Source organism: Mustela putorius, unplaced genomic scaffold (assembly GCF_011764305.1).
Source record: "Mustela putorius furo isolate JIRA1106 unplaced genomic scaffold, ASM1176430v1.1 tig00004036_pilon_pilon_pilon, whole genome shotgun sequence".
In the NCBI taxonomy this organism is placed as follows: domain Eukaryota; kingdom Metazoa; phylum Chordata; class Mammalia; order Carnivora; family Mustelidae; genus Mustela; species Mustela putorius.
This window is the reverse complement of record NW_025422172.1, coordinates 3,715-27,460: the sequence shown is the minus strand read 5'-3', so window position 1 is coordinate 27,460 and position 23,746 is coordinate 3,715. Positions and strand designations below refer to the sequence as shown.

The 23,746-nt window shown below is 37.9% G+C and overlaps 1 protein-coding gene across 1 annotated transcript; it reads right to left on the bottom strand.

The window, feature by feature from the left end:
* Positions 1 to 1,481: 1,481 nt before the first annotated feature.
* LOC123389830 (nucleoporin p58/p45-like) lies at positions 1,482 to 18,399 on the bottom strand (the record flags this gene model as incomplete). Its single annotated transcript, XM_045072445.1, has 9 exons — positions 1,482 to 1,592; positions 4,049 to 4,211; positions 4,532 to 4,597; positions 5,723 to 5,747; positions 10,109 to 10,219; positions 13,310 to 13,447; positions 14,100 to 14,249; positions 16,735 to 16,770; positions 18,252 to 18,399. Coding segments are annotated over 9 exons (888 nt in total), but the record flags the coding sequence as incomplete, so codon positions are not given.
* Positions 18,400 to 23,746: the final 5,347 nt, after the last annotated feature.

Below are 23,746 nucleotides of genomic sequence, written 5' to 3'. Positions count from 1 at the left end.
TTCCTGGATAACAATGTATCTGTTGATCAGTGGCGCTAAATTGCCGCCCACAATGCTAATTCCTAGCTGAATATAAGGATCAGACCGGTGAATTTCAATTGTAGTAATTTTGCCTTCTGGAAAACTAACCGGCTGTTGCGTAGCTGCCAAGGTAAAAATGAGAGGGAGAAAAATAGAAAGAAAAACATTTTATATTTTGATTATCTTCACGTAAGTTATTGTCTATCATTAGTGATGACCTTATGTTAATACATGATTCATAACAAAGCAATACCACGGGATAAGAAAACCAGAATGACCAAAACACCAATAGATAAGATTAGGAAAACACTTCCTCTTCGAAAGGTGAATAATCAACAAATAACTACTATGCATCAGATCACTAGGGACCACATAGTGATCTGATAAAGAAATATAAAGACAATATCATCTTGTCCTAATTGATCAGAGAAACTCTGACCCGTGAAACAGCTGTAAACAGTGCAAGGCAGTACATATGAAATAAAAAAGACAAACTCTGTGACATACAATCACCGTAGTGGTTGACAAAATAACCACATTAAGCAAGAAGAGGAGGGTCTTGATCTGAGCAGTAGGAGTTAGAAGAATTGTTATAGCCATGGCTGGGAAAACTGGGATTTGTAGAAAAATTGGAATTTTCATAAGAGATAAACCTATTTAAAAGTAAGACAAAGGGCCAACTACTAAGATATGCCCAAGATCTATGACTAGAGGTTTTCTGCCTGATTCCTGGTGGGTCATGTAGACAGATCAGTGGCTGCTACCAGAGGACAGCAATAGTCAGACACATGGCCTTGGGAGTCAGATACATACCTAGCCATTTCGTGGCTCTCAGACTTTGACCAATGACTCCCTAAGTTTCCTCATCATTAAAAAAAAAGCCAGTATTGGTACAAGCATTTAATAAGTTAATATATGTAAAGTGCCTGGCACAGTGCTGACACAGAATAAGCACATAGGCTGAGGTATTATTTTTGTTCTTCTTGATGCTGTGGATTTCTTAGTCAAGAAGCAATAGGCTTCAAAGCAAACAAAGAAAAGAAGCCTGCTGATGACCAGTGAATTTGTGGACTACAACAGAAGAGGGGGAGGGGGAAGGATAAGCCTCAAGGTAAGACTCGCTTTCTCTTTCTAAACGGCAAACTGTTAGACTTGTACACTTAAAGGGTGAATATGTGATACGTGAAGCATATCTCAGTAAAATTGTTTGTTGAAGAGGAAAAACAACAACAACAACAACAACACCCCATGTAGGGACAGTAATAGGGAGTACTGAGAACAAAGGAAATATCTGATTTGAAAACAGATGAAAAGCAAAAGCAAGGTGAAGAGCACATACTGTCAGTGGCCGTGTTCTCCTCCAAGGCGGGGTTGTCCAGGCCAGGCTCCTCAGGCCATGGGGGCAGAGACGCTGATATCAAACTGCACTCAGCAGGTGATATGCCTGTCCCTGAACAGTCCGTTTCGAGGGATAAAGTACAGTGGTTCCATTTTCATTCTCAATCTCTGTCTGAGCTTTATCAGTTTTCCTCCTTTCTAGGGCAAGTCTCTGATGAAAACCTCCAGGACATCTAAAGAGAGAGCATTAGGGGGTTCCCAGATGATTTGAAAGGAAAACTGATTGACAGCTTGTGCCCCAACAGCAGAATAGCCACTGCTTCATTGCCAAACTCACCTAGAGGTAATCCACAAGTGGTATGTAATTCTGATTTTAACCTCTGCTCAAACTAAGTTCCTACCACACTGTGTAGCAAACTTAAAACAGGCGTTGGCATAAATAGTGGCTTCGTGCATGTCTCAAAAAATACTTCAATAAAAACCTGTATTCGGATACATACTAGTCCCAAAAATACACCAGCACAGTTGACGTTACCCTGCAAATACTATTCTGAGATCCTGATTGCATAACCCCCTTTTCACAGGGATGGCTTAACTCCTTAACAGGAGTGGAAACAGCAGTCTTCTTCCACAATGTGCTCCTGCATCCAGACTTGGACCCTGAGTGACACTGTTCCTTTCCAATCTCAGGGCCAAGGGTACACATTCATTTATTAGTGAGAAGCAATACATCTGAGGCTCTGCCACTTGCAGAAAAGCAGAGCAAAGGCTCAAGAGGCTGCATATGGTGGGTGGCGGTCTTATGTCTAAACTGCAGACTTCATTCAATGATAGTGTTTTTAAAAATCTCAAATTTCATGAAAAATCAAGTATAGGATAAATTTATTGAAAACTGGAAGCTATCCCTTAGCTGTAAAAGTAATGAATTTTCCCTCACAAACTAAAGAGAAGTTGTGGGTTTCAAGTTCTTGCAAAAGATTGCTATGGAATTTCTTTATTTAGATTTTTCTCATTCCTGGTTTCCTTATCACCTTATTAAGAGGACAAAGGATTTCCCTTCTGCACTGTTGTGCCGCAATCCAGGAAATGTTCCTGCAAGGACCTGACAAGTAACTTGGACTATTGTATCACTGAGAAAAACGATTTTTGTCAAGTAAGTAGATTGCATGAGAAATGCATTTTAAAACTCTTTCATTCAATAAAAAAATGGTGACAAAAAGTGGATCATAAAACAATACTTGAGATTAAAACTATAGGGAAAGATTCAATTCCCCAAATGCATATCACACACTGGTATCCATATGTGTAACAGCCAGTCTTCAATGGAGAAACAGACTAGGAACAGGGTGTGGGAAGGAAACATAAGCAGAATGTGCACAGCTGCGAAAGAGCCTAGCTAACAACTACAAAATCCTAAAAACTAAGTAACTGTAAAGCCCCTCTTATCTTATCCAAGAATAATTTTTTTTTTCTGTTCTTTTTTTTTTTTTTTTTTTTGTCAGAGAGAGTGAGCACAGGCAGAGACAGAAAGAGAAGCAGGCCTCCTGCTGAGCAAGGAGCCAGATGTGGGACTCAATCCCAGGACTCTGGGATCATGACCCGAGTCGAAGGCAGCCTCTTAACCAACTGAGCCAACCAGGTGTCCCCATGAATAAATTTAAAACTGGATCCCTGAAGTTGTTAGGTAAAGAACCAGGTATACTCACATCCCAATGGAATAGCAAATTGCTAAGAGGGACTAAAGACAGGTATTTTGTGTGATATCACAGAGAACTATGGAAGAACGCATTCATCGAGCACTCAGGAAGGTTACAGAGGACTATGCAACACCCACCTTTAAACAGATGGGGAGCTGGGCAAACTGAGACAGAACAACTAGCCAGGAGGAGACGATGAAAGACTTCAAACTACACAAGGGAGGCAAGAGTGCCAACAAAGAAAAAATGATCATAGATTATACCATAGAAAGAAAAAACAAGTACATATGAATGGCAAAAAACATGAGCCTCATTAACATTTATAACTAAGACATACGACTGGCAAGTCATCAGAATTGTTAATAGTTAAAAAGCTTAATATAATTTTTATTTTAATGGATGACAGATTTTTAAAAACATATTTTTCTACCTTGCTTGCATGATATAGCAATTTAGTCAGCAAGTACTCTTAGGAAAGAAACTAGTTAAGAGTATCAGCTCTTCCACTATTGACAACCTCTTCCATTTATTAACAACCTCTCTGCCCATATTCTTCTTTATATAACAAAGATAAGACGGCCTAACTCATAGAGCTGTCATGAAAACTAAATTCCTTAAAATACTGCCTCATAAATAATAAGAACTCAATACAAACTAGTGACTACTAGTATCATAGCAACTTAAAAGTACTCAAGCTAGGGCTCCTGGGTGTCAGTTGGTCAAGTGACTGCCTTCGGCTCAGGTCATGATCCTGAAACCCAAGACTGAGTCCTGCAACTCACTCCCTGCTCAGCAAGGGGTCAGCTTCTCCCTTTGACCCTCCCCCCTCTCATGCTCTCTTTCTCTCTCTCTCAAATAAATAAAATCTTTTTTTAAAAAGCACACATGCTATACAGTTTTCTTACAGAACATCTGTATCAAGTCTTATAACCTATAAGACTTAAATAAAACAAAACAAAACCCTACAATAAAATTACTTTAAGTTAGTTAACCTGAGCAGTTTCTGTTTTCAACTTGTCAATACTGGGGGTGTTCCTCTGTAATCCACTGGCAGCCAGTGACAGAGTTTTAATATCTTCTTGTACTTTAAGCATGGCTTTTGAAGACATTCTACTAATTTCTTCTTGTACCTGTTTCTGTTCCTTCACAAATTTCCTAAAAAGATACATAAAACTGAATTCCAAAAAAATACTCCTTTGGTTTCCTATAGGAAAAAAGTATATTTACTATAGGCTGGTCAGAGTCCTAGTGTTTTTTAAAAAGGAAATATTAAAAATTCATCCACAGTTCACATGCTTTTTTCAGACTGACAATAAAAGAATTTTAATACCCATTATTCTGCTTTGTTTATAAAAATATTAAAATTTTTACCAACACCCAAGTTAAAATGTTTAAGAGGAAGAAGAGATGTTCCGCTTAAAATAGATTCTAACATTCTTCAACATGATATATCTAATTACATTTGACACACTTACTGGAGGTTTTCAACATCCTGGCAGATGACAGGAGGGAGATTTTCATCCTTCAGTGCTTTACTATCCCTGAGAAAAATGCCACAGATAGATTAAAGCCATTGAGGTTCTAAAAAGCTGACAGCTGAGTTCCACTACGGAAGTGTTAAAGGGGAGGAGGTAAAACAAATATTCCCCATTTATAGCTCTTATGGTTGATTTCAAATCTCTTTATAAAAAAAATGTTGTTTCCTGACCTTTAAAATAGCTTTAACAATTCATCTGACGGGGAGATTTCTCTTCTAAAAGGACTGGCACCTATCAGAAGTACACATAAATGCATCTGACCAAATGTTTAAGAAAAAAAATTAGAAAATACAAGAGATTAAATATTGAACTATGTTCCCCTGGCTCAAAAACTCTATGACTGATCTTTTCTTTCGTTCAAAAATATTAAAGCATTCATTAAAGAAAGTCTACAAACTTCTCATAATGAGATTCTCATTATATTTTACTTCATTTTTAGAATTTCAATTTATTCTTCAACAAAATAAAACCTAGGGATAGACTAAGGGAATCATAAATATTTAGTGAGAATAGGAAGAGGTGAAATGTGGCATGGTGTAATGGAATTATGAGTTAAAATTCAGTCACAGATCTGCTACTACTTCCTTGATAGAACCTGAAGCAAACCTCAGTCTCCTACAGCTTTCTCATTTATGAAATAGGGCTAAAGTATACAGAAGATATTTTGGAGGCATGAACTTGATCATTTATTTACACATGTTTTATCTAATGTAATACAAATTAGGTGAGAAAATGGAAGTGCTAGTAAAAATAGTGATCTTCAAACCTATCTGATGTATATTATAGATAGAGGCTTTTCTCCCTCTTCATCATCAGAAAATAAATGGGACTGGTATAGTAGTTTATATAGAAAAGGTATATATACCTAAAACTGAGCATAAAGTATTCCAGAAAGCAGTGGTTATAAACTTTCCTAATGATTAAAAATTAAAGACCTGACCTGCCAAAATCTTTCCAGAGCATATCATATGTTTATTATTTTACTTTAGACAAAAACTGATTCAAAGAATTTTTCTTCTACATGTCTATATAGTTTTTTTTTTTTACTTCCGATGAGACCACCTGCCTATAAATTAACAAATAAAATTCTTCAAATAAAATACTTTAAAAGTTAAACTGTAAACCTACTCTGGTCTTGTTCCTGTTTTATCACCTAGAAAATTCAAGAAGCTTTATGTAAAAACGGGTCATTTAACAATGTATTCCAAATTCAAGTTTTAATTTAACACAAACTTAGGTATAAATAGAAACTTCTAAGCATTTTTCGGACAGTCTCGTAGACATCATATGAGGTCACTTGTCACAAACTCCAAACAACATACTATGGGGACATATTGGTATACACATAAACAGATAATTACGTAGCTGATTTGTATCTATTTCTTTCAAGGGAGAGATTCTTCCTCTTTCAACTATCTTCTATGAAAAATATTCTTGCTTAGCACAGTTGACCTCCTGCAAGTTCTACTGGATGCTTTCTTAGGTTCTATCATTTTAGAATACTAAAATATGTCAGACTACCCGGATGTCTCTAAATATTTTACAAAAGCAGCAATTTTTTAAGATGATGTTTTTAATGTGTGCAGATAGATCAACAGCTTTCTTACGAACACTTATTTAGTGGTTATCATTATTAGTGTATGTCTAAAAGTAGAAAAGTAAAAATGCTCCGTCAGCAAACTGCAGTGACTCACTTTCTGCTTTCCCAGAATTTACTTCACACTGCAAAATAAGACCTGCTTAATGAAGGAAATACAGGAACACACAAAACTTCATCCCATCAGAGAACCTTAATGATTCCTCTTTCAACCTGTTTTGGTACTTACACACACATTTTTAAACGTGATCGGGATGACATAAGTCATGTGCACATATTTTCTCAGGATGTTGAAATTAAGTCTTTTTCATGTCACTTAACATGATTTTAAATGACCACAGAATACTGATGACATAGCTGTATCAGAAACTTTATGCCCAACCCTCTTCTTAACATGTACGCATTTACTATATAAACAATGCTGCTACAGTCAATGCCTTTATCTCCAAATACTTGTGCATGACTTTATTTGTATTCCACAAAAAGAGGAATTTATAGGTCAAAGATTACATCAAGGAAAACCTACGTATTATCAACTGATCATTTAAAACAACTGTTCCAATTTATCTTCCCACCTACAACAAATAAGTAATTTTTCCGTCACACCATCTACAACAATGGACATTTTTTTCTGAAACAATCACTGCCAGTACATAGGTGAGAAATGCCACTTCATTATCATCTAAATTCATATTTCTGACAGTACTAAGTAAAACATTTCAAATATTAATTATACAAGTCTATTTCTCCTTGAGTGAATGGTCTATTCAGGCTATTTGAGGTATATCTGAGGTATGTTTCTCACTGACTTCTCAGAGCTATTTCAACATGAAGCATATTAATTATCTCATACATATACTTTATGTGTCTATTTCTAAAATGAGACCTTCATTTCAAGATACATCTCAATTTCAGATGTTAAAATGTGAAGAAAAAAAGCATCTAAACAGCTAGTATTTTACTTCCAACCTGTCCTTTACCTTTTGCCTTTGTCCATAGGGTTTCTTTTGTTTACCTTTTTAATCTAACTACAATTTATTTTTCCTTACTTTGTATGTTGATATTTCTCTTTCATAGTTTAACATTTCTGAAATTGATATCCATGTTCTAGAGATGCAAGCCTTTGACTGGATGAGACACAGTAAGATAAAGGAGGGATTTAATTTTTTTCCCAGACTTCAACTTTTTTATTCATTAGCATCCTATTTTGCTCTCTCTTTGATATTCCATTTTTATTATATTTACAGAAGTCTGTATACACACAAACCTGCGTATATAAAACTTAGGCCTGTTTTTGGCCTACCGTGGGCCCTGACTAGTCCATCTAGCTTGGCATCTGTAATACCTGTGGACTGCTGTCAAAGCTCACTCTCAGCACTCCACCTCTGTTCCTGCCCTCCTGCACATTATCATCCACATGGCTGCCAGAATGCTCTTCTTCAAACACGTATCTCATGTCCTATTATTCACATCAAACCCCTAGTGGGTCTCAACTGTCCTCCGTGTAATTACAAAACTCTTTAAGATGACATACACGGCCCTTCCCTTTATGACATCTGGAATCTGATCTTCCCATGCTGCAGATCGCTGGTTTTCCAGCACTTCTTCAAAAGAGTAAAGATCATCCTTGTCTCTAGATCTTACTCCATGCTGCCCCCACTTAGAGACCACTGCTTCCAACCCCTCTTCATCTATCAAACCCAATACAGCAGGTCCAGGCTAACTGATGAAGCTGCTAGGGAAACAGAGAAATCCTTTAGATTAATAAAGAACCCCTGGACACGTATAGCAGGTTAAAGGAACTGGATGTGCTATATCAGGTCATGTGCACTTATTCCACATACCCCTTTGGTTCAACTCTGAGGCACAACACAAGAAGAAGACAATGGGGGAAGGTGGAGTGGCGCGGGGGTGGGGAGGGAGGGCGCGAAGGGACATTAACTCCTTATATTTCTCTTACTCCTTTGCCTCTATCAAGTCTTTCATGTGGAGCCTAAAAGCAATTGCAATAAATAGAGAACCAGTTTCCTAATTAAAATCAAAGTAGTTCAAGGGTACCAGACTGCTTCAGCTGATTAATAAAAAAAGCTGCTAAAACATCTAAGATAATTTCTTCTAATTTTGATGCGGCTACAAAGAAAACTAAGTAAAACCAAGAGACAATCCCCTATGTTTAAAAATCAATTTTCGGGGCGCCTGAGTGGCTCAGTTGTTAAGCATCAGCCTTCAGCTCAGGTCATGATCCAGGGTCCTGGGATCAAGCCCTGCATCAGTCTCCTGGCTCAGCAGGAAGCCTGCTTTTCCCTCTCCTACTCCCCACTTGTATTCCCTCTCTAGCTGTCTCTTCTTCTCTGTCAAATAAAATTTAAAAAAAAAAGCAAAATAAAATAAAAATCAATTTTCATTCAAAGTTATCCTAAATTTTCTAAGTTTAAAAGGATTTTAGGATAGCCAGCTTTTAAAACAGTACTTTACCCTAGAATCGTCTACATCCAAATAAAAAATTCTTGCACAGATATATGGACACCTTCAACTGTTACTCATTCTAAGTTTTTCAGAGGATTCAATGCAATACGAGAAACATGCTTTCATCAGAGGCAGAAGACACAATGCAAGACAAAACAAAAAATCATGCACAGGGAATCAACAAAACTAAAACATATTTCAAAATGAATCTGGGTTGGTAATTTTTTAAAAAGAATATCCAGCATTGCAAGAGCACAGTGAGAACGGCATTTTCATACTGGCTGGTGGGTAATAAATTGGTAAACTCTATCTAGAAAGTAATTTTACAATATTTACGAAGAGTCTCCAAAAATCTCCCTCTCTTTAAGCCAGTGATTCAGTTTCTAGGTATTTGTCTTTAAAAAATAATCAAAAATATGAATGAAAATTTATAAGAAAAACAAACACATAGAGAGCATTCATTATGTGCCTGGCTCTACTGAAGTCTTATAAAGTGTAATCCTTGGGCCAACAATGTCAAGTAGTTACTGTTCTTTTCCCCCACTTTACAGATAAAGAAACTAAAGCACAGAGGGATGAATAACTTGAACAAGGTCACAGAGCTTATCAACAGTGGAGGGGATCTGAAGCCAGATTTCAGCTCAAGTCTATCCCCTTAAGCTACAATACCACATTGCCTCTCCCCATAAAGATGCTCAATATGTTGATACTTCCTAGAATATACGAACTGAATACAAACACTAATAATGGAAGGACGGCTGATTAATGATGTATCGATTCATAAAGCTGACTTAAGCAGCAATAAAACACTCCTAAAGAATTACTGAACTGACAAATATTGGCGATATAACATATGAGAAAGAACAGGTTACAAAGCAATCCAGTTGACCTTTGAACAATGCAGGGATTAAGGGTCCTAAACACCCAGGCAGTTGAAAATCTACACATAATTTGACTCCCCAAAATCTTTACTAACAGCTTCCTGCTGACCAGAATGTTTACTGACAATATAAAGTCTATTCACACACACTCTGCATGTGATATGTACTACATACTGCATTCTTACAATAAAGTAAGATAGAGAAAAGAAAATATTAAGAAAATCGTAAGGAAAACACATTTACAGGACTCCACTTTTACTGGAAAAAATTCACATATAAGTGGACCTAACCAGTTCAAAGCATGTTGTTCAAGTATCAACTTATATACCATACATGTGTTCATGATCCCAACTTAAGAACATATATTAATACACACACTGATAGCTACATAACCGTATGCATAAACAAAACTCAGTTTTCTAGGGAAATAAAATCTTAAACACATAATACACAAAAATTTGTGAGATATAAAGTAAATGTAAAAGTAAAAACTTTACTACTGAACATGTAACTAAAAAAATCTTACTGACATAGAAATTTAAGTTACTGTTAGAACAGAACATTACTTACTCTTTTTATCTGATGAGGTACGAAAATCTATACCACCAAGACCTTCATTGCCTGCAGTTGAAGTAGCTGCTGTGGTTCCCAAAGTCAAGCCTAAAGCATTCTGTCCAAATCCTACAAATAAACCAAATATAATTTACAAAGTCTTTACAATGATTTTCCCTCAATGGACAAAATTCTCAAATGCTTTCAAGCTGGATCCCATTTTACTTCATAATTGGTTTAAGCAAATAACATGGAATAAGTCTAAAGCTGGGATTTAATGGTGTATGTATGGTCTGGATAATAGAATTTTAACTTCTTTACATTTTAGGTAATTTTTTAAAGTGTAGACACACAATGTCACATTAGTGTACAACAGTGACTTGAAAACTCTATACATGCTGTGTTCACCACAAGTGTCACTACCCTATCTGTCACCATACAACCTTATTACAATACCACGGATGATATCCATCCCTGTGACTGATTCCATAACTGGAAGGTTGTACCAACGCCCCGTCAGCCATTTTGCCTGTCCTCCCTACCCTTTCGGGCAACCATCAGTTCTCTGTGTTTATGGGTCTATTAATTTGTCTTTACTAAAAAGGTCAGAGTTTATCTGTTAATTCAATAAATGTGAACATACTACTTGTTTTTTTTTTAAATCCTCCTGAAAAAGCAGTTTTAGCTTGTATATTTCCAGGTGAATACTTCTTGTCTTCTAGTCATGCTTTGTAATTGGATACTTTTAAAATTATCAAGTATTGGGGGTGCCTGGGTGGCTCAGTGGGTTAAGCCGCTGCCTTCGTCTCAGGTAATGATCTCAGGGTCCTGGGATCGAGTCCCACATCGGGCTCTCTGCTCAGCAGGAGCCTGCTTCCTCTGCTCTCTCTCTCTGCCTGCCTCTCTGCCTACTCGTGATCTCTCTTTCTCAAATAAATAAATGAAATCTTTAAAAAAAAAAAAAAATAAATAAAATATAAAATTATCAAGTATTGGATGTGTTAATTAACTTGATGGGCATTTACAATGTGCATGTATATATGAAATCACTATGCTCTACACTTTAAATATCTTACATTTACTTCTCAATTATACCTCAGGAAAGCTGGTAACAGATAAATAAATTACATAAATAAAATAATCCCGTAATGATTTATAAGATTTCAGCAAATATTATAAATCTTATAATGCAAATAGTTTCATTATTCATGAAATCTAAAGAACTGAGAGTTAGAAGCCTTACAGTTCAAACATCAAATTTCATACTCCCAAGCTTTTTCAAAAAAATTTAATGAAAGAAATAGACTTCATTTATTTAAATCCTACCTCACTGACAAAAGGAATTGAAGGGGCTAAACTACAGTTAATCTTAAGTCATGAAGGTATGCTTGTAAATCAAGTAGCAAAATTTTAAAGACCACGCATTGGTAAATCATCTAAGTCCATGCATTACCAAGCTCACATAAGTGTGGTTCTTTTTGGACAGATGCTATTTACTTTAAACAGAGGAAACAGTAGAGGGACTTAATAAAAGCAGGGGATATATGAAGAGTGGATTTTAAATACTGACAATGTGTTAAAAAAAAATACAGCTAAATGAATGTCCATTAAAAAAAAAAAAAATACAGGGGTATGTTTAGTTAGCACAACCATAAATCAAGCACTGACGTGTGTCTAGAGCCTAAGAAAAATTGTAGCAGGCCTACAAACTCATTAGAAAGACACAAAAACAATCCTCCACCTCCACTTTCTGTTATTTTTGTGTTTTGCTCTCATAGGACTCTTTAGGAGAGATGTTTAAACACTTATCCTTCAAAGAAATGTATGTTACAGTCATCCAGTGATTCAGTTATTAGGAGATATTTTGAATACCTACAAGGTGAGACTACAGTGACAAAGACAAGTATCTGAAAGATAATGCAAACCTGAATGCTACAAATTTTTTTACAGATTATCTTCACCAACTCCTTTTTTCCCCTTCCACTGACCCAGAGTTTCTTCACTAAATTTAGTACCTGAACAGAGGACATGAAAGAGCTGTTTAATAGAAAACACTAGGTCATACTCCTTCATCTCTCCCACACGACCAAGTATTAGACACCTAGGAGGTGTTGAGTAAAACTTCTGATATTAAATAGCCATTATACATGAACCTATGTATTAATGGGAATGCTATGATTTTAACATGTTTCAATGCCAAAAAATATGTTTTTCCTAACACATAAATTGTTAAAGAGAAATTATTGATATTATATTGCTATGTGAGATAATTATACAATGTTTTCAAATCAGAGGGAAGCTCTTCTCACTCCTACATGGTATTATATTACATTATATATAGTATCATGTTTCCTATATTATTTATTCACTTATATTTATATATAAATACATTTATAGTATATTTTATTTTTTATTTTTTTTTTATTTTATTTTTTTTTTTTTTAAAGATTTTATTTATTTGACAGAGAGAGATCACAAGTAGGCAGAGAGGCAGGCAGAGAGAGAGGAGGAAGCAGGCTCCCTGCTGAGCAGAGAACCCGATGCGGGACTCGATCCCAGGACCCTGAGATCATGACCTGAGCTGAAGGCAGCGGCTTAACCCACTGAGCCACCCAGGCGCCCTATAGTATATTTTAATACTCAAAACATCGACAGAATCCTTAACATGAAGCTAATTTCAAAATAAGAAAGAAATGAAAAATCAATCCAAGATGGAAAATATGAAGTATTCTCTGCCAATTGAATTGATACTTTAGTATTTTGATTGACTAGAATAAATTTAATACTTGTGTTCTAAAACCTTTTCTTCGAAGCACGCTAATACCCTTTCCTGATGCCTGTAATGGAAAGCCATTCTTAAAACCAGGGCTTGAAAGGTCAAGTTGACGTGCAACAAACTTAGATACCAAATGATCCAAGACTCTACAACTTCCATTTATTGATAAATTTCTCTAGAATACTTTATAGGCTCCTTAAATAGGCCCTTCTTTGTTTCTTTATATAGTCATTCAATACTGAGAAGCAGAAAACTTTTTTTCTACAATATGGCTAAGATGTCCAAATATGCATGAAAACCATTATTTTATAATTCAGTTTTCATACTAAATAAAAACATTCAGGTTAAAGAGATAAAGTGGTCTGTTCCAAAGGTCAAAATACAGATAAAGTAAATTTAAATATAAATATTTACTATTTTGGAAAATGAATACCATTAATTACCTGATGTGGCTGTATTTGAACTCTGGAAAAGTGAACCTCCCAAACCAGCTAAGGCTCCCCCTAAGGAAAGGCTTGTTGATGGGGTAGTAGTTGTAGCTGTTGTTCCGCCCAAATTATTTAGGGTAAATCTTGTAGATGCTATAGAAAGTAAAACGGTAAGGCTTCAAAAGGAAACATCATTTCTAAGAACACTGGAGAAAATACAAAACATTCCCCACCACCACGAAAACAGACAGCCCTCACGTCCATGACAAAATTCACTCTAGTAATTTCCTAAAAAACGACTTGCTAAAGATAAAATTACATATACTTAAGAATAAAGAGAAAATAAGACCGTAAGGCAAACGCTACTGACACAAAAATAAGAGTTCTAGGTAACACTAGAATGGTATAAGGTAACGGATTCCAGAGGATAATAAAGAGTTTTCAATCCAGGATGCCAAATTCGCCTTCAAAATGGAATGAATCCTAAGGCAGGCTAGGCTGATGCAAATTCTTTATCCTTTCTTGTCACAAATATGCTCCTTGAAAACAAACTGAATATATAATAGTTTTACATTTTACCTCTCACCCTGTCCCTGCTTTGCTCTGTAAACAGAGATCAATTTCCAGGATGGCTCCTGCTGCTTTAGAGCCAATGATGATCTTTGTAGGATCCTAATTGCTGAGTGATTAAAATAAAAACTTTCCACAACTGAAGTTATCTTGAATAACGTGGATCCCTATATTCACTAGCCAACAAAAAAACAAAATTCAACCACAAAACGTGACTTTTTCCATTCTGCCTCACCTGCTGGAGTTGACGTCAGAGCAGACGAAAGAGTAAGACCACGAGCTGAGGTAGAAGTAATAGGGAGAGCAAATGGTGTGGCAGATGCGGCAAGTTTACTGAATCCTAAACTGAAACCTGTAGTAGACGCAGATGTAGTAGCTGGCGTTCCTGAGTCAAACAAACAAACAAATCCTATTTTACCATGAATGTATATGTCTTACATCAATCAGGATCCCTAAAAGTTCGTGACCGTACTTTTGTAGCTAGAAGGATATGTGGGTAAGTATGAAAAAGGAAAATATAGAAGTTGGAGCCAAATCATGATGAATAATTAAAAGAGGATGCTATGATCTTAGGAAAAGCAAGAAAAAGTCCCATCAATGTGGTCATATTGAAATCCAATTTCAGTTCTACCCCTGGATTTAGCTAAAACAGCACTTACCCTTCCTTTGCTCTATACTCAACAGAAAAATATTCCTCCCCTCCAACGCTATTTAAACCACCATTCTCTACTGTTTCCTCTTCCTTTACTTCTGTCAACTCTGCCTACTCCTTCCAGTCTGCTTTTGTCCATCTCCTTCCTCTGTTCAGTTCTTAAATGATACTGCCTATGGCTCCAGGCCTGCTCCCATACTTCCCAACTACAGAATCTCAGCTAGGGCAACATGGGTCTAAATCTACACCTACCCAAGACTCCACTGGTTAGCTCTACCGGGATGTCCCTTAACTATCCGCCTCTACGCCTCCCTACACAAAACGTTTCCTAAACCCCCTGCCGTGGTCCACTCAGTTGCTCATGCCAGAAACCATAATCAGCGCTGACATCCCTTCTCTCTCTTGCATTCTACTATCCACAAATCCTGCTGATTCTACTGCAGAAATAGCTCTGGATTACAAGCATCCTCAAAACCCTTAGCTCAGGTCATCTTCCTCTCAAGAACAATTATAACCTCTTAATTTGTTTCTGTCCCTCTAAACTTTAATCTTTTCTTGGAATTATTTCAGTTACTTTAAAAAAGAAGAAGCAAGAACACCAACAAAAAAATAATACCCTGGTGATTCTCTCTGACTGAAGGCTCTTATTAGCTCTATACTATCTCTACCCTAGAGTCAAAAGGCGTGACACACAACCACCTTTCCTATCTACTTCCAATCTGCTCTTCACACCCCCTCTCTCCCTACCATTCCCACTTCTGAAACCTAAATTCTAACCAAACACTTTTCCTACTTCCCTGAGTCCCCTTATGACTGGGCAGTTGCACGTCTCCATCAGGAATGATGTTTCCTGCCTCCCAAAATAAACTTCTACTCTTATCTTCCTCTACTTCTCTTGGTGCCTTTCATACATGTTAGAGCACTTATCAGGTCATACAAGAACATGTTACTATACCTGCCAGTCACCTTCACCTCATCACCCACTGAATGCCTTACTCATGCTCATGCTCTTGACAATATTAGTATCACCTGCACCACCAGTATCATCACCACACCAACAGCTAATACTAAATGTTCAAAGCATTATGTATACCCAAGGCCACAGAGTTAGGAAGTAGTAGCTACTCAAAACTATTATGAGGAAATACATAATGACCTGCATTTTGGCTTTCCTTAAAGGCACTGAGAGAAGCAGCTGCCAGAAATTAAACTTCTGGATTGCCCTTACAACAACCAGAAATTCCTGCCAGGGTACAGTGCTCTAAAATCCTGTGTGGGTTCTAAAATCTCAGAAAACAAGAGAATCCAACTGCTTGCCCCGAAGCCAATCCTGTCCAAAACTCTGGTAGTGAACAGATGGGTTACACTTTCTGCTGGTCACAGGTGAGTAGCATCCAAATGAACAAAGTCCACCAATCTTTGGTTTACTTCAAATGTTAATTAAATTAATAAATTTAACTTTGAGTTTCCTCACTGTCCTTTCATTCATTCATTTCCTTTGACATTATTTTTTTTTATTTTTTAATTTTTTATAAACATATAATTTTATCCCCAGGGGTACAGGTCTGTGAATCGCCAGGTTTACACACTTCACAGCACTCACCAAAGCACATACTCTCCCCAATGTCCATTGGGGAGAGTATGTGTGTATGTAAGTAGTGTGTATGTAGTAAGTATGTGTGTATGTAGTATGTGTGTATGTAAGTAGTAAGTATGTAAGTAGTGTGTCATCCTACTTACTCACATTCCCTTCGGCGTATCGCTACAGAGAACCATGGCATTTTTGAGCTGGAAAGAAATACAAAAACCTTTCAGTCCTACCCTTGTTTTACAGATAACCAAAAGCTGCCAGATACTACATGACTACCTAAGACCTCACAATGATTTGGAATTACAACCAGGGCTTAATTCTAAGACTTCTGGTCTAGAGTTTGTTGCCATTTTTTTTTTTCCACTACACGGGTTCAAATGACTATAAAAATACAATGTAAAATAAACCTCCAGAGAAAAAACCATTTCTTTATTTAAAGGTTTTTCCTGAATTAAAAAGTCATTGACTTTTTTAAAAACTCCAGTACTGAAAGGCTGTATAATGAGTCAGTGTCTGTGATCTATTAGGTTCCTTACATGCTTCCTTCTATACCCCAGCTCTGTGAGATAATAAGAAAGAGAAGAGAAGAAAACCACAGATCTGGGATCTTTCCTCAAAAATCCTTACCCAGAGTTAATCCTGTAGTTATAGTTGCTGCTATTCCTGGGGACAAAAAGAGAAATAAAATTTAATCATCAATGGCAGATGACATTTTGGGGGTGTTATTACAAGGGCAAGACTTAGAGTCATCCTCAGGATATGATACTACAACAACCAGTATCTTCTACCATGACCGCTAGTAGAAACGTTCTTCCTAGAGCACTGGTTTTCATATTACCAGCTATATATAATTATATAGGGAATAAGATTTATAAATGCAAACAACAACGACTGCTTATAACAACATTAGGCAAGGAGAAAAAAAAAGCTACTCTAAGCAAACACTGGCACACAAAGTTGTTTCAAGGAGCTCACTGGAGGCTCCCGCATCCTGCAGTTCTTACATTTTCTATGTGTGGCTGTGAAAAGTGGCAATCAAAGCTGGAATGTCAATGCATAAAGTGGTAACAGAGACCAAGAGGCCCTGCGGGTACAGAATAAAGAGTAAATAGAGAAATAAGCTTTTGAAATGGGAGCATTACTGACACATATTTTTAATAACCAAATATCTTTAAGTATTAAAAAACAGATTTTTATTATCGAAATGTCTACCAGAAACCTTGACCTTTTGCCCTTTTCCCATCGAAACAACTCTTTTAATAATATAAAAACTTAAAACGTCGGGGAAGGTAAATTATAATGTTATAGCAAGAAACGATGCTGACTGCCCCATATATGCAAATTAAAAAACGTCCCAATTGGTAAACTTGATTTATCTTCACTAAGGTGAAACACTGCATTATATACTCTCATGTAAAAATTAAATTAATTCTTTATATTTCAAGAGGTATATATCTTTGTGTCAAGTATACCAAAAAAGAAGTTATTTTGAAAAGAAATCTTGGGATGCCTGCGTGGCTCAGTTGGTTAAGTGGCTGCCTTCAGCTCAGATCATGATCCCAGGGTCCTGGGATCAAGTTCTGCAATGGGCTCCTTGCTCAGTGAGGAGCCTGCCTCTCCCTCTGCCTCCTGCTCCCCCTGCTTATTCTCGCTCTCTCTGATGAATAAATAAAATCTTTCTTTAAAAAATCACATTTCTTCAAATTTGTTTCTCTTCTTTTTTGAAGATTTATTTATTTTTGAGAAAGAGCTTGGGGGAGGGGGGTGCAGTATGCAACAGGAGGATAGGGAAATAGAGAGAGAATCTCAAGCCGACTCCCCAAGGAGCTTAAAGCCCAAAGAAGGTCTCATTCTGCAAGCATGAGATCATGACCCGAGTGGAAATCAAGAGTTAGACCCTTAACCAACTGAGCCATCCAAGAACCCCTAAATGGGTGTTTTCATTTACACTAGAATAGATCATAACCAATGTTAGGCCTACCACTGGCCCTTAAGTCCACATCCCTATATATATTTCCATCTTAATATTTACCATTTTTTAGGTCTGACACCAATGACAATCCCTATAAAGGGCAGAGATATAAACCAGAACCTTAAAAAGAATATCCCATAGCTACTCCCTGAAATGTGACAATCCTCCTTACCTGTATTTGTTCCTCCCAGAGTGAACCCAGTGGTAGGTTTCGTTCCAAAGAGCCCGGTTCCAAAACCACCTGAAGGAGCAGATGTCGTGGCAGGAGTTGCAGTGCTTCCAAGAGTTCCAAAATTGAGACCCACTGAAGGGTTTCTTACTTATAAAGAACACAAAATAAAGTCTACTGGAACCAGTATTTCCTAAAGAAAAATAAAAATTAACTCTTCAAGGTTAAACACTTTCTTTCTTTTCACATATTCAATATATTGCCATAGAATACAAAAAGAACTATCAATTTATTTTTAACCAACCCAATTCAAATAGTCTCCTGTTCTCTTTAAAAATAAGTCACATACAAAAGATTTCAGATCCCAAGGAAATCATAAACAGTATCACATATTCTCCTTTTCTAAGTTTTATTGACAGCGTATTTTAAAATGGCCACAGAGAAGTCCTATGAATGTGGATCATTTTCCTCATGAATGACTCACGTATAGTTCATATTTCTAAATACATTTGTTCTTTCCCAACTACTAAATAAAGAAAAATAAAACATACTCAGAAAAGTTCTTTTAAGTGATCTTTGCCACCTCTCTGTTGCTTTATCACCATATTCATGGATTTAGGCAGGGATGGGGGATACAGTTACTTTTCTTGTCACCAAAACAGCATCAAGAACTGGGGTAGGGGTGAGAAGAGGAAAAGAAACATAATCTGGCAAGAGGAAAATACAAAGTAAAAATTACCCTCTATCCAGATTATGTGTTCATAAGCAGAAATTCTCTTCAGAGTTTCTGAAAGCTCAAAAAGAACAGCTGGTGATAGCAAGTGATGTGAACAAAGTTCACAACTTTCAAATGTTCTTATCAAAACTCAAGGGCTCATATTTGCTAACTATAGTGGGAGAACAAATTATTAAAATGAACAAAATGTCTCAACAACCTGACACTCCAAAAATTGTACAGGAGAGTTAAAAGAGACTATAACACATAACATAATGGGAGCTCCCATTCATCCTATATAGGTCTTTATTCTGTCTTGCCTGCCCTTCCAAACAGACATAATCCCAAGAGAAGTCAAGGTCAGTTTTAAAAAGCTTATGTCTGGGACACTGCAATTTAAGGAGGTAGCGGTGTTATGGCTGGGTTCCAGTGCCAGCTCTCCAATGTCCTGGGACTTGTGTAACATAATTTAGCCTTCTTGATCCTCTGTTTCGTCATATGCAAAATGTTAATAACTGTGCCCACTTAACAGATTTTTTGCAAAAGATTGAGAGATTATGCATGGTGAATTAACTTCACTTAATAAATGTTATTACTGTCATCATTAGGAACTTAATAAATTCAACTAAACACATTTTATACACTGTATTACACCAGCCAATCACTGTGAGGGGAACAGAACTTGAAACCAGTCATCAACACTGAGGAGGGGGTCAAAAAAAGGGTCCTGGGATCGAGTCCTGCATCGGGCACTCTGCTCGGCGGGGATTCTGCTTCCTCCTCTCTCTCTCTCTGCCTGCCTCTCTGCCTACTTGTGATCTCTCTCTGTCAAATAAATAAATAAAATCTTTCCAAAAAAATGGAGCGCGCCCGGTGTCTTAGTTTATCATTGATTGTAAAATTATCTCTAGGAACATGGGTATGTGAAGTACAGAAGGTTGGCAAAACAGGGTTTAAGGTATTACCAACAAAGCACAAAACTGTGAACACTTAATCAACTGAGCTAAAAGGGTATTTTAATAAATGTTATTGGCAAATTTTGAAGACCTCAAATTAAGGAAATGGTAGTTATGCTGTCCTCCCTCCCAAATAATTCAGTGATCCCATATGGTTTTACTGCTATTCCATTAATATAGAAAGAGGCACAATGAAATTTTTTTTTATTTTTATTTTCTCTGAAATTATGTATTTTTAGACTAAATATTTAAAATTTCTTGACAACTTAAGATAACTGAAGACACAAGGCACTGTTTCATAATTAAATGTGAAAACATTACCGAAAAAATACATCAAAGTGGTATCTTCTTACTCAAGAAAGCAAAAGAGAAATTTCTCTACAGGAGAGAAATTTATTTAAAAGCTACCCCAAACAGGACCAAGTTTTGCCTCAACCCACTATTATCTGCCAATGGCTCATCAGAATGTGTTACTGTTGACTCCATCAGGTCAGGAATATTGTTTTAACTTCTCCAGCATGCCCTAATGTGGACTTAGAAAGTAACATTTAGGGAGCACTTACCAAGTGCCAGATATGATGTTAAGTACTTGATTCATCAGCATCTCTGTTCCAGATGTGGGAACTGAGGCTTGGAGAGTAACTTCCCTAAAATGATTTACCTAAAGAGACCAAATTGGGATGCCTGGGTGGCTCAGTGGGTTAAAGCCTCTGCCTTCGGCTCAGGTCATGCATGATCCCAGGGTCCTGAGATAGAGTCCTGCATCGGGCTCTCTGCTCAGGAGGGAGCCTATTTCCTCCTACTCTGCTTGCCTCTCTAGCTACTGGTGATCTCTGTCTGTCAAATAAATAAATAAATAAAATCTTAAAAAAAAAAAAAGTATATTTTTGACACAGCAATTGCGATTCCATTGAACTAAACTAAGTAGGAGATGATAGGAATAGTTTTCGCCAAATTGGAGAAGGGTTACCGGTTGAAAACCTGGAAGAAAGAGCCAGTACCCTTATTTATTTCACCATCCAAAACAGAGTCCATTATATGGAACTGTGTTCAATAAATATCTGTTCCATGAATGACAAGAGCTTGCAACAGGGCGGTGGCACTGGAAGTGAAGCAAATGGAAACTAGGTAATTAAAATTAGCAGGCCTTGCTGATTAAGGGTGCAGAGAGAAAAGGAGGTATTAAGGGAAATTCCCAGACTTTTTCCTTGACTGTGTAGTCTGTACCTCCCCCATTTTTCTTGGTAAATTATGCTTTTTTAATTATTTTTTAAGATTTTATTTATTATTTGAGAGAGAGAGAGAGAGAGCTCTCAAAGCAGGCAGAGAAGCCGGGGGTATGCCCCTTGCTAAGCAGAGAGCCCCATGCGGAACTCAACCCCAGGATCCTGGGATCATGACCTGAGCAGAAGGCAGAGGCTTAAGCCACTGAGCCACCCAGGCGCCCCTGTACCTCCCCTTTTTAATATAAGGAAGATACTTTTGGCTTTTTACTCTACAATGACAACCCTCAAGCTTCAGGAGATAGATACCTTGTAACATTTTTCTATGCACACTTCTTGATGTAATGAACTCCTCCCCTTTTACCTTAAAAAGTCGGAGTTCTAAAAATTAAATCTCTCACCATGAAAATGACCTTTGACTATTATTGTCTCTTTCTAAACCTCTGCTGGCTGTATTTCGTCATCCCCTGAAGCGGTGCTTTAGCAGGTTGCACAAAAACGATAAATATGCTACCTACAGTTTTCAGTGTAACTAGAAGACAGTGTGAGTCATTCCACCATAACACTCACGAATACTACTACGCACACTGTTCAAAATGACCACCAAGAAATGCTGCAAACACGTATTTAAAAAAAAAAAACCTGCAGTAAAAAAGGGACAGGGTTCCATGAGGTACCAAGAGGTGAGCTCGTTTAGAATACCACGAAATCATTAAAGCAGTGGAATGTCCAAAGCCGTATATCCTGCAATGAATTCTGAATTATCAGCGATAAAACTCTAATTGTCCCCCTTAAAATTTTTCTATTGTCTTTTTCTGAAACCCCAGAATGACCCCACAATGTCGTTCATTCCTTCTGTGCCTCAGACTGCCGCACTGCTAGGGCTCAGCGTGAAATCCCAGGCCCTTTCACCCAGCCAGACCCCACTGGACAGGGACACTGGGTGAACCATTGTGGATTCTGGGGACTCACAACCCTATGACCACCCTCCCGACCAGGCCCCCCCGAACGGCAGGACTATGAGGCTGGCGCTGCGCAAGTCAAGTCTGTCTTTCTCTTTCGCAGACCCACTAGAAAGGAACCCAGCGCGAAGGGAGAGGGACGGGCCCACCCACGGGATCTCACGGAGAGGACCAGGCCGGGAAGGCGCAGAAGCGCAGTTACCTAGATGCCCCGTCCCGAAGGAGAAAACCGCCGCCTGCGCCGGTCCCGCCGGGGGGCTACGGTGGTGGAGCCCAGCGTGCCGGTCCCGAAGGAGAACCCCGTGGACATGGCGGGCGGGGTTCAGCGCCGAAAGGAAGCTGCAGCGGGTTCTGGACGTTCCTCTCTCCTCAAAGCCAAGGCCGGCCAGGCAGCATCGCTCTTGCCCAGCCGCGACCTGGCGGGAAATTCAAGACCTAGAGGCTGAACAAACAAGGCCGAGGTGGGCGGGGCAACCACCCGAGAGCACGTTCCGGCTCCCGCCGCGCGCACGTAACCGGGAGCGAGCCCGCCGCGCAAGGCAACCTGGGATGGGAGCAGTGGATCACGCCGGCGCAGGGCAACCTAGGAGGGGGCGGGATGCGGGGGGGGGGGGGGGGGGGGGGGGGGGGAGGGAAAGGGTTGGACAGCGGGGTTCTGGGATGGAGCCCAGCACCAGCCTCCTTGCTCAGCGGGGAGCCTACTTCTCACTCTCCTTCTGCCTGCCGCTCCCCCTGCCGGCGCTCTCTCTCACGATCTCTCTGTCAATTAAATAAATAAATAAAATATTGTAAAAAAAAAAATGCTTGGCCACATACAGCTTATATGTTGATTAATAAAAACATGTAAGGTTAGCTGGAAGAAAATTGCATGTAAAAATGTTGTAGGGACTAATATATATTCATAATAAGGGAAACTGATGTGGGCCATATCGGAATTAACTTCTCAATCATTCTGTAAATCAAACAGTTTTAAAAATAAGTTTATCAACGGCACCTGGATGGATTGGTTGGTAAAGCATGCAACTCTTGAATCTCAGGGTTGTGAATTCAAGCCCATGTTGGGTGTGAAGTCTACTTTTAAAAAGCTAAATAAATAAAATATAAGTTTATAAAAGAAAGTGAGAAGTTTTGAGTTAGATAAAAAGTTTGAGTTTGGGGGGGGAGCCATTCAAATTGATAAAGTATTCCTTTAACTTCATAAAAGTTTTAGTATGACATTTTTTTGTCTTCCATCTAGCAGAGTAGTTTAACTTGTGCAGAGCAGTAACCCCTGAGCTGCCATAGAGAGGAGAGCTGCAGGGATGGAAAGCGGACTATTACAATCTATAACATGACTCCAGATATACACCGAGTGTAAGACTGGACCTCAAAGACCTTTTCTCATATAAATTCTTCTGCTTGTCATATTAGCAAAAAAGCAAACACTTTACCTCCTTTATTCTACAGAACTAGAACTCCAAAGAAAGCAGTTTCTATAAGCCAGCAATGTGGTTATTAAATGGAAAGCTTGATGTAAAATGTTCATGTAAATTTAAATTTCATGCCTATTTAAGCCTAAAGTCTATGCATCCAGGCAAAAACCATGCAGCACAGTCATTTGGCTTAACTGTCCTTATTTAGAATAACACATTCTATTCCAAGG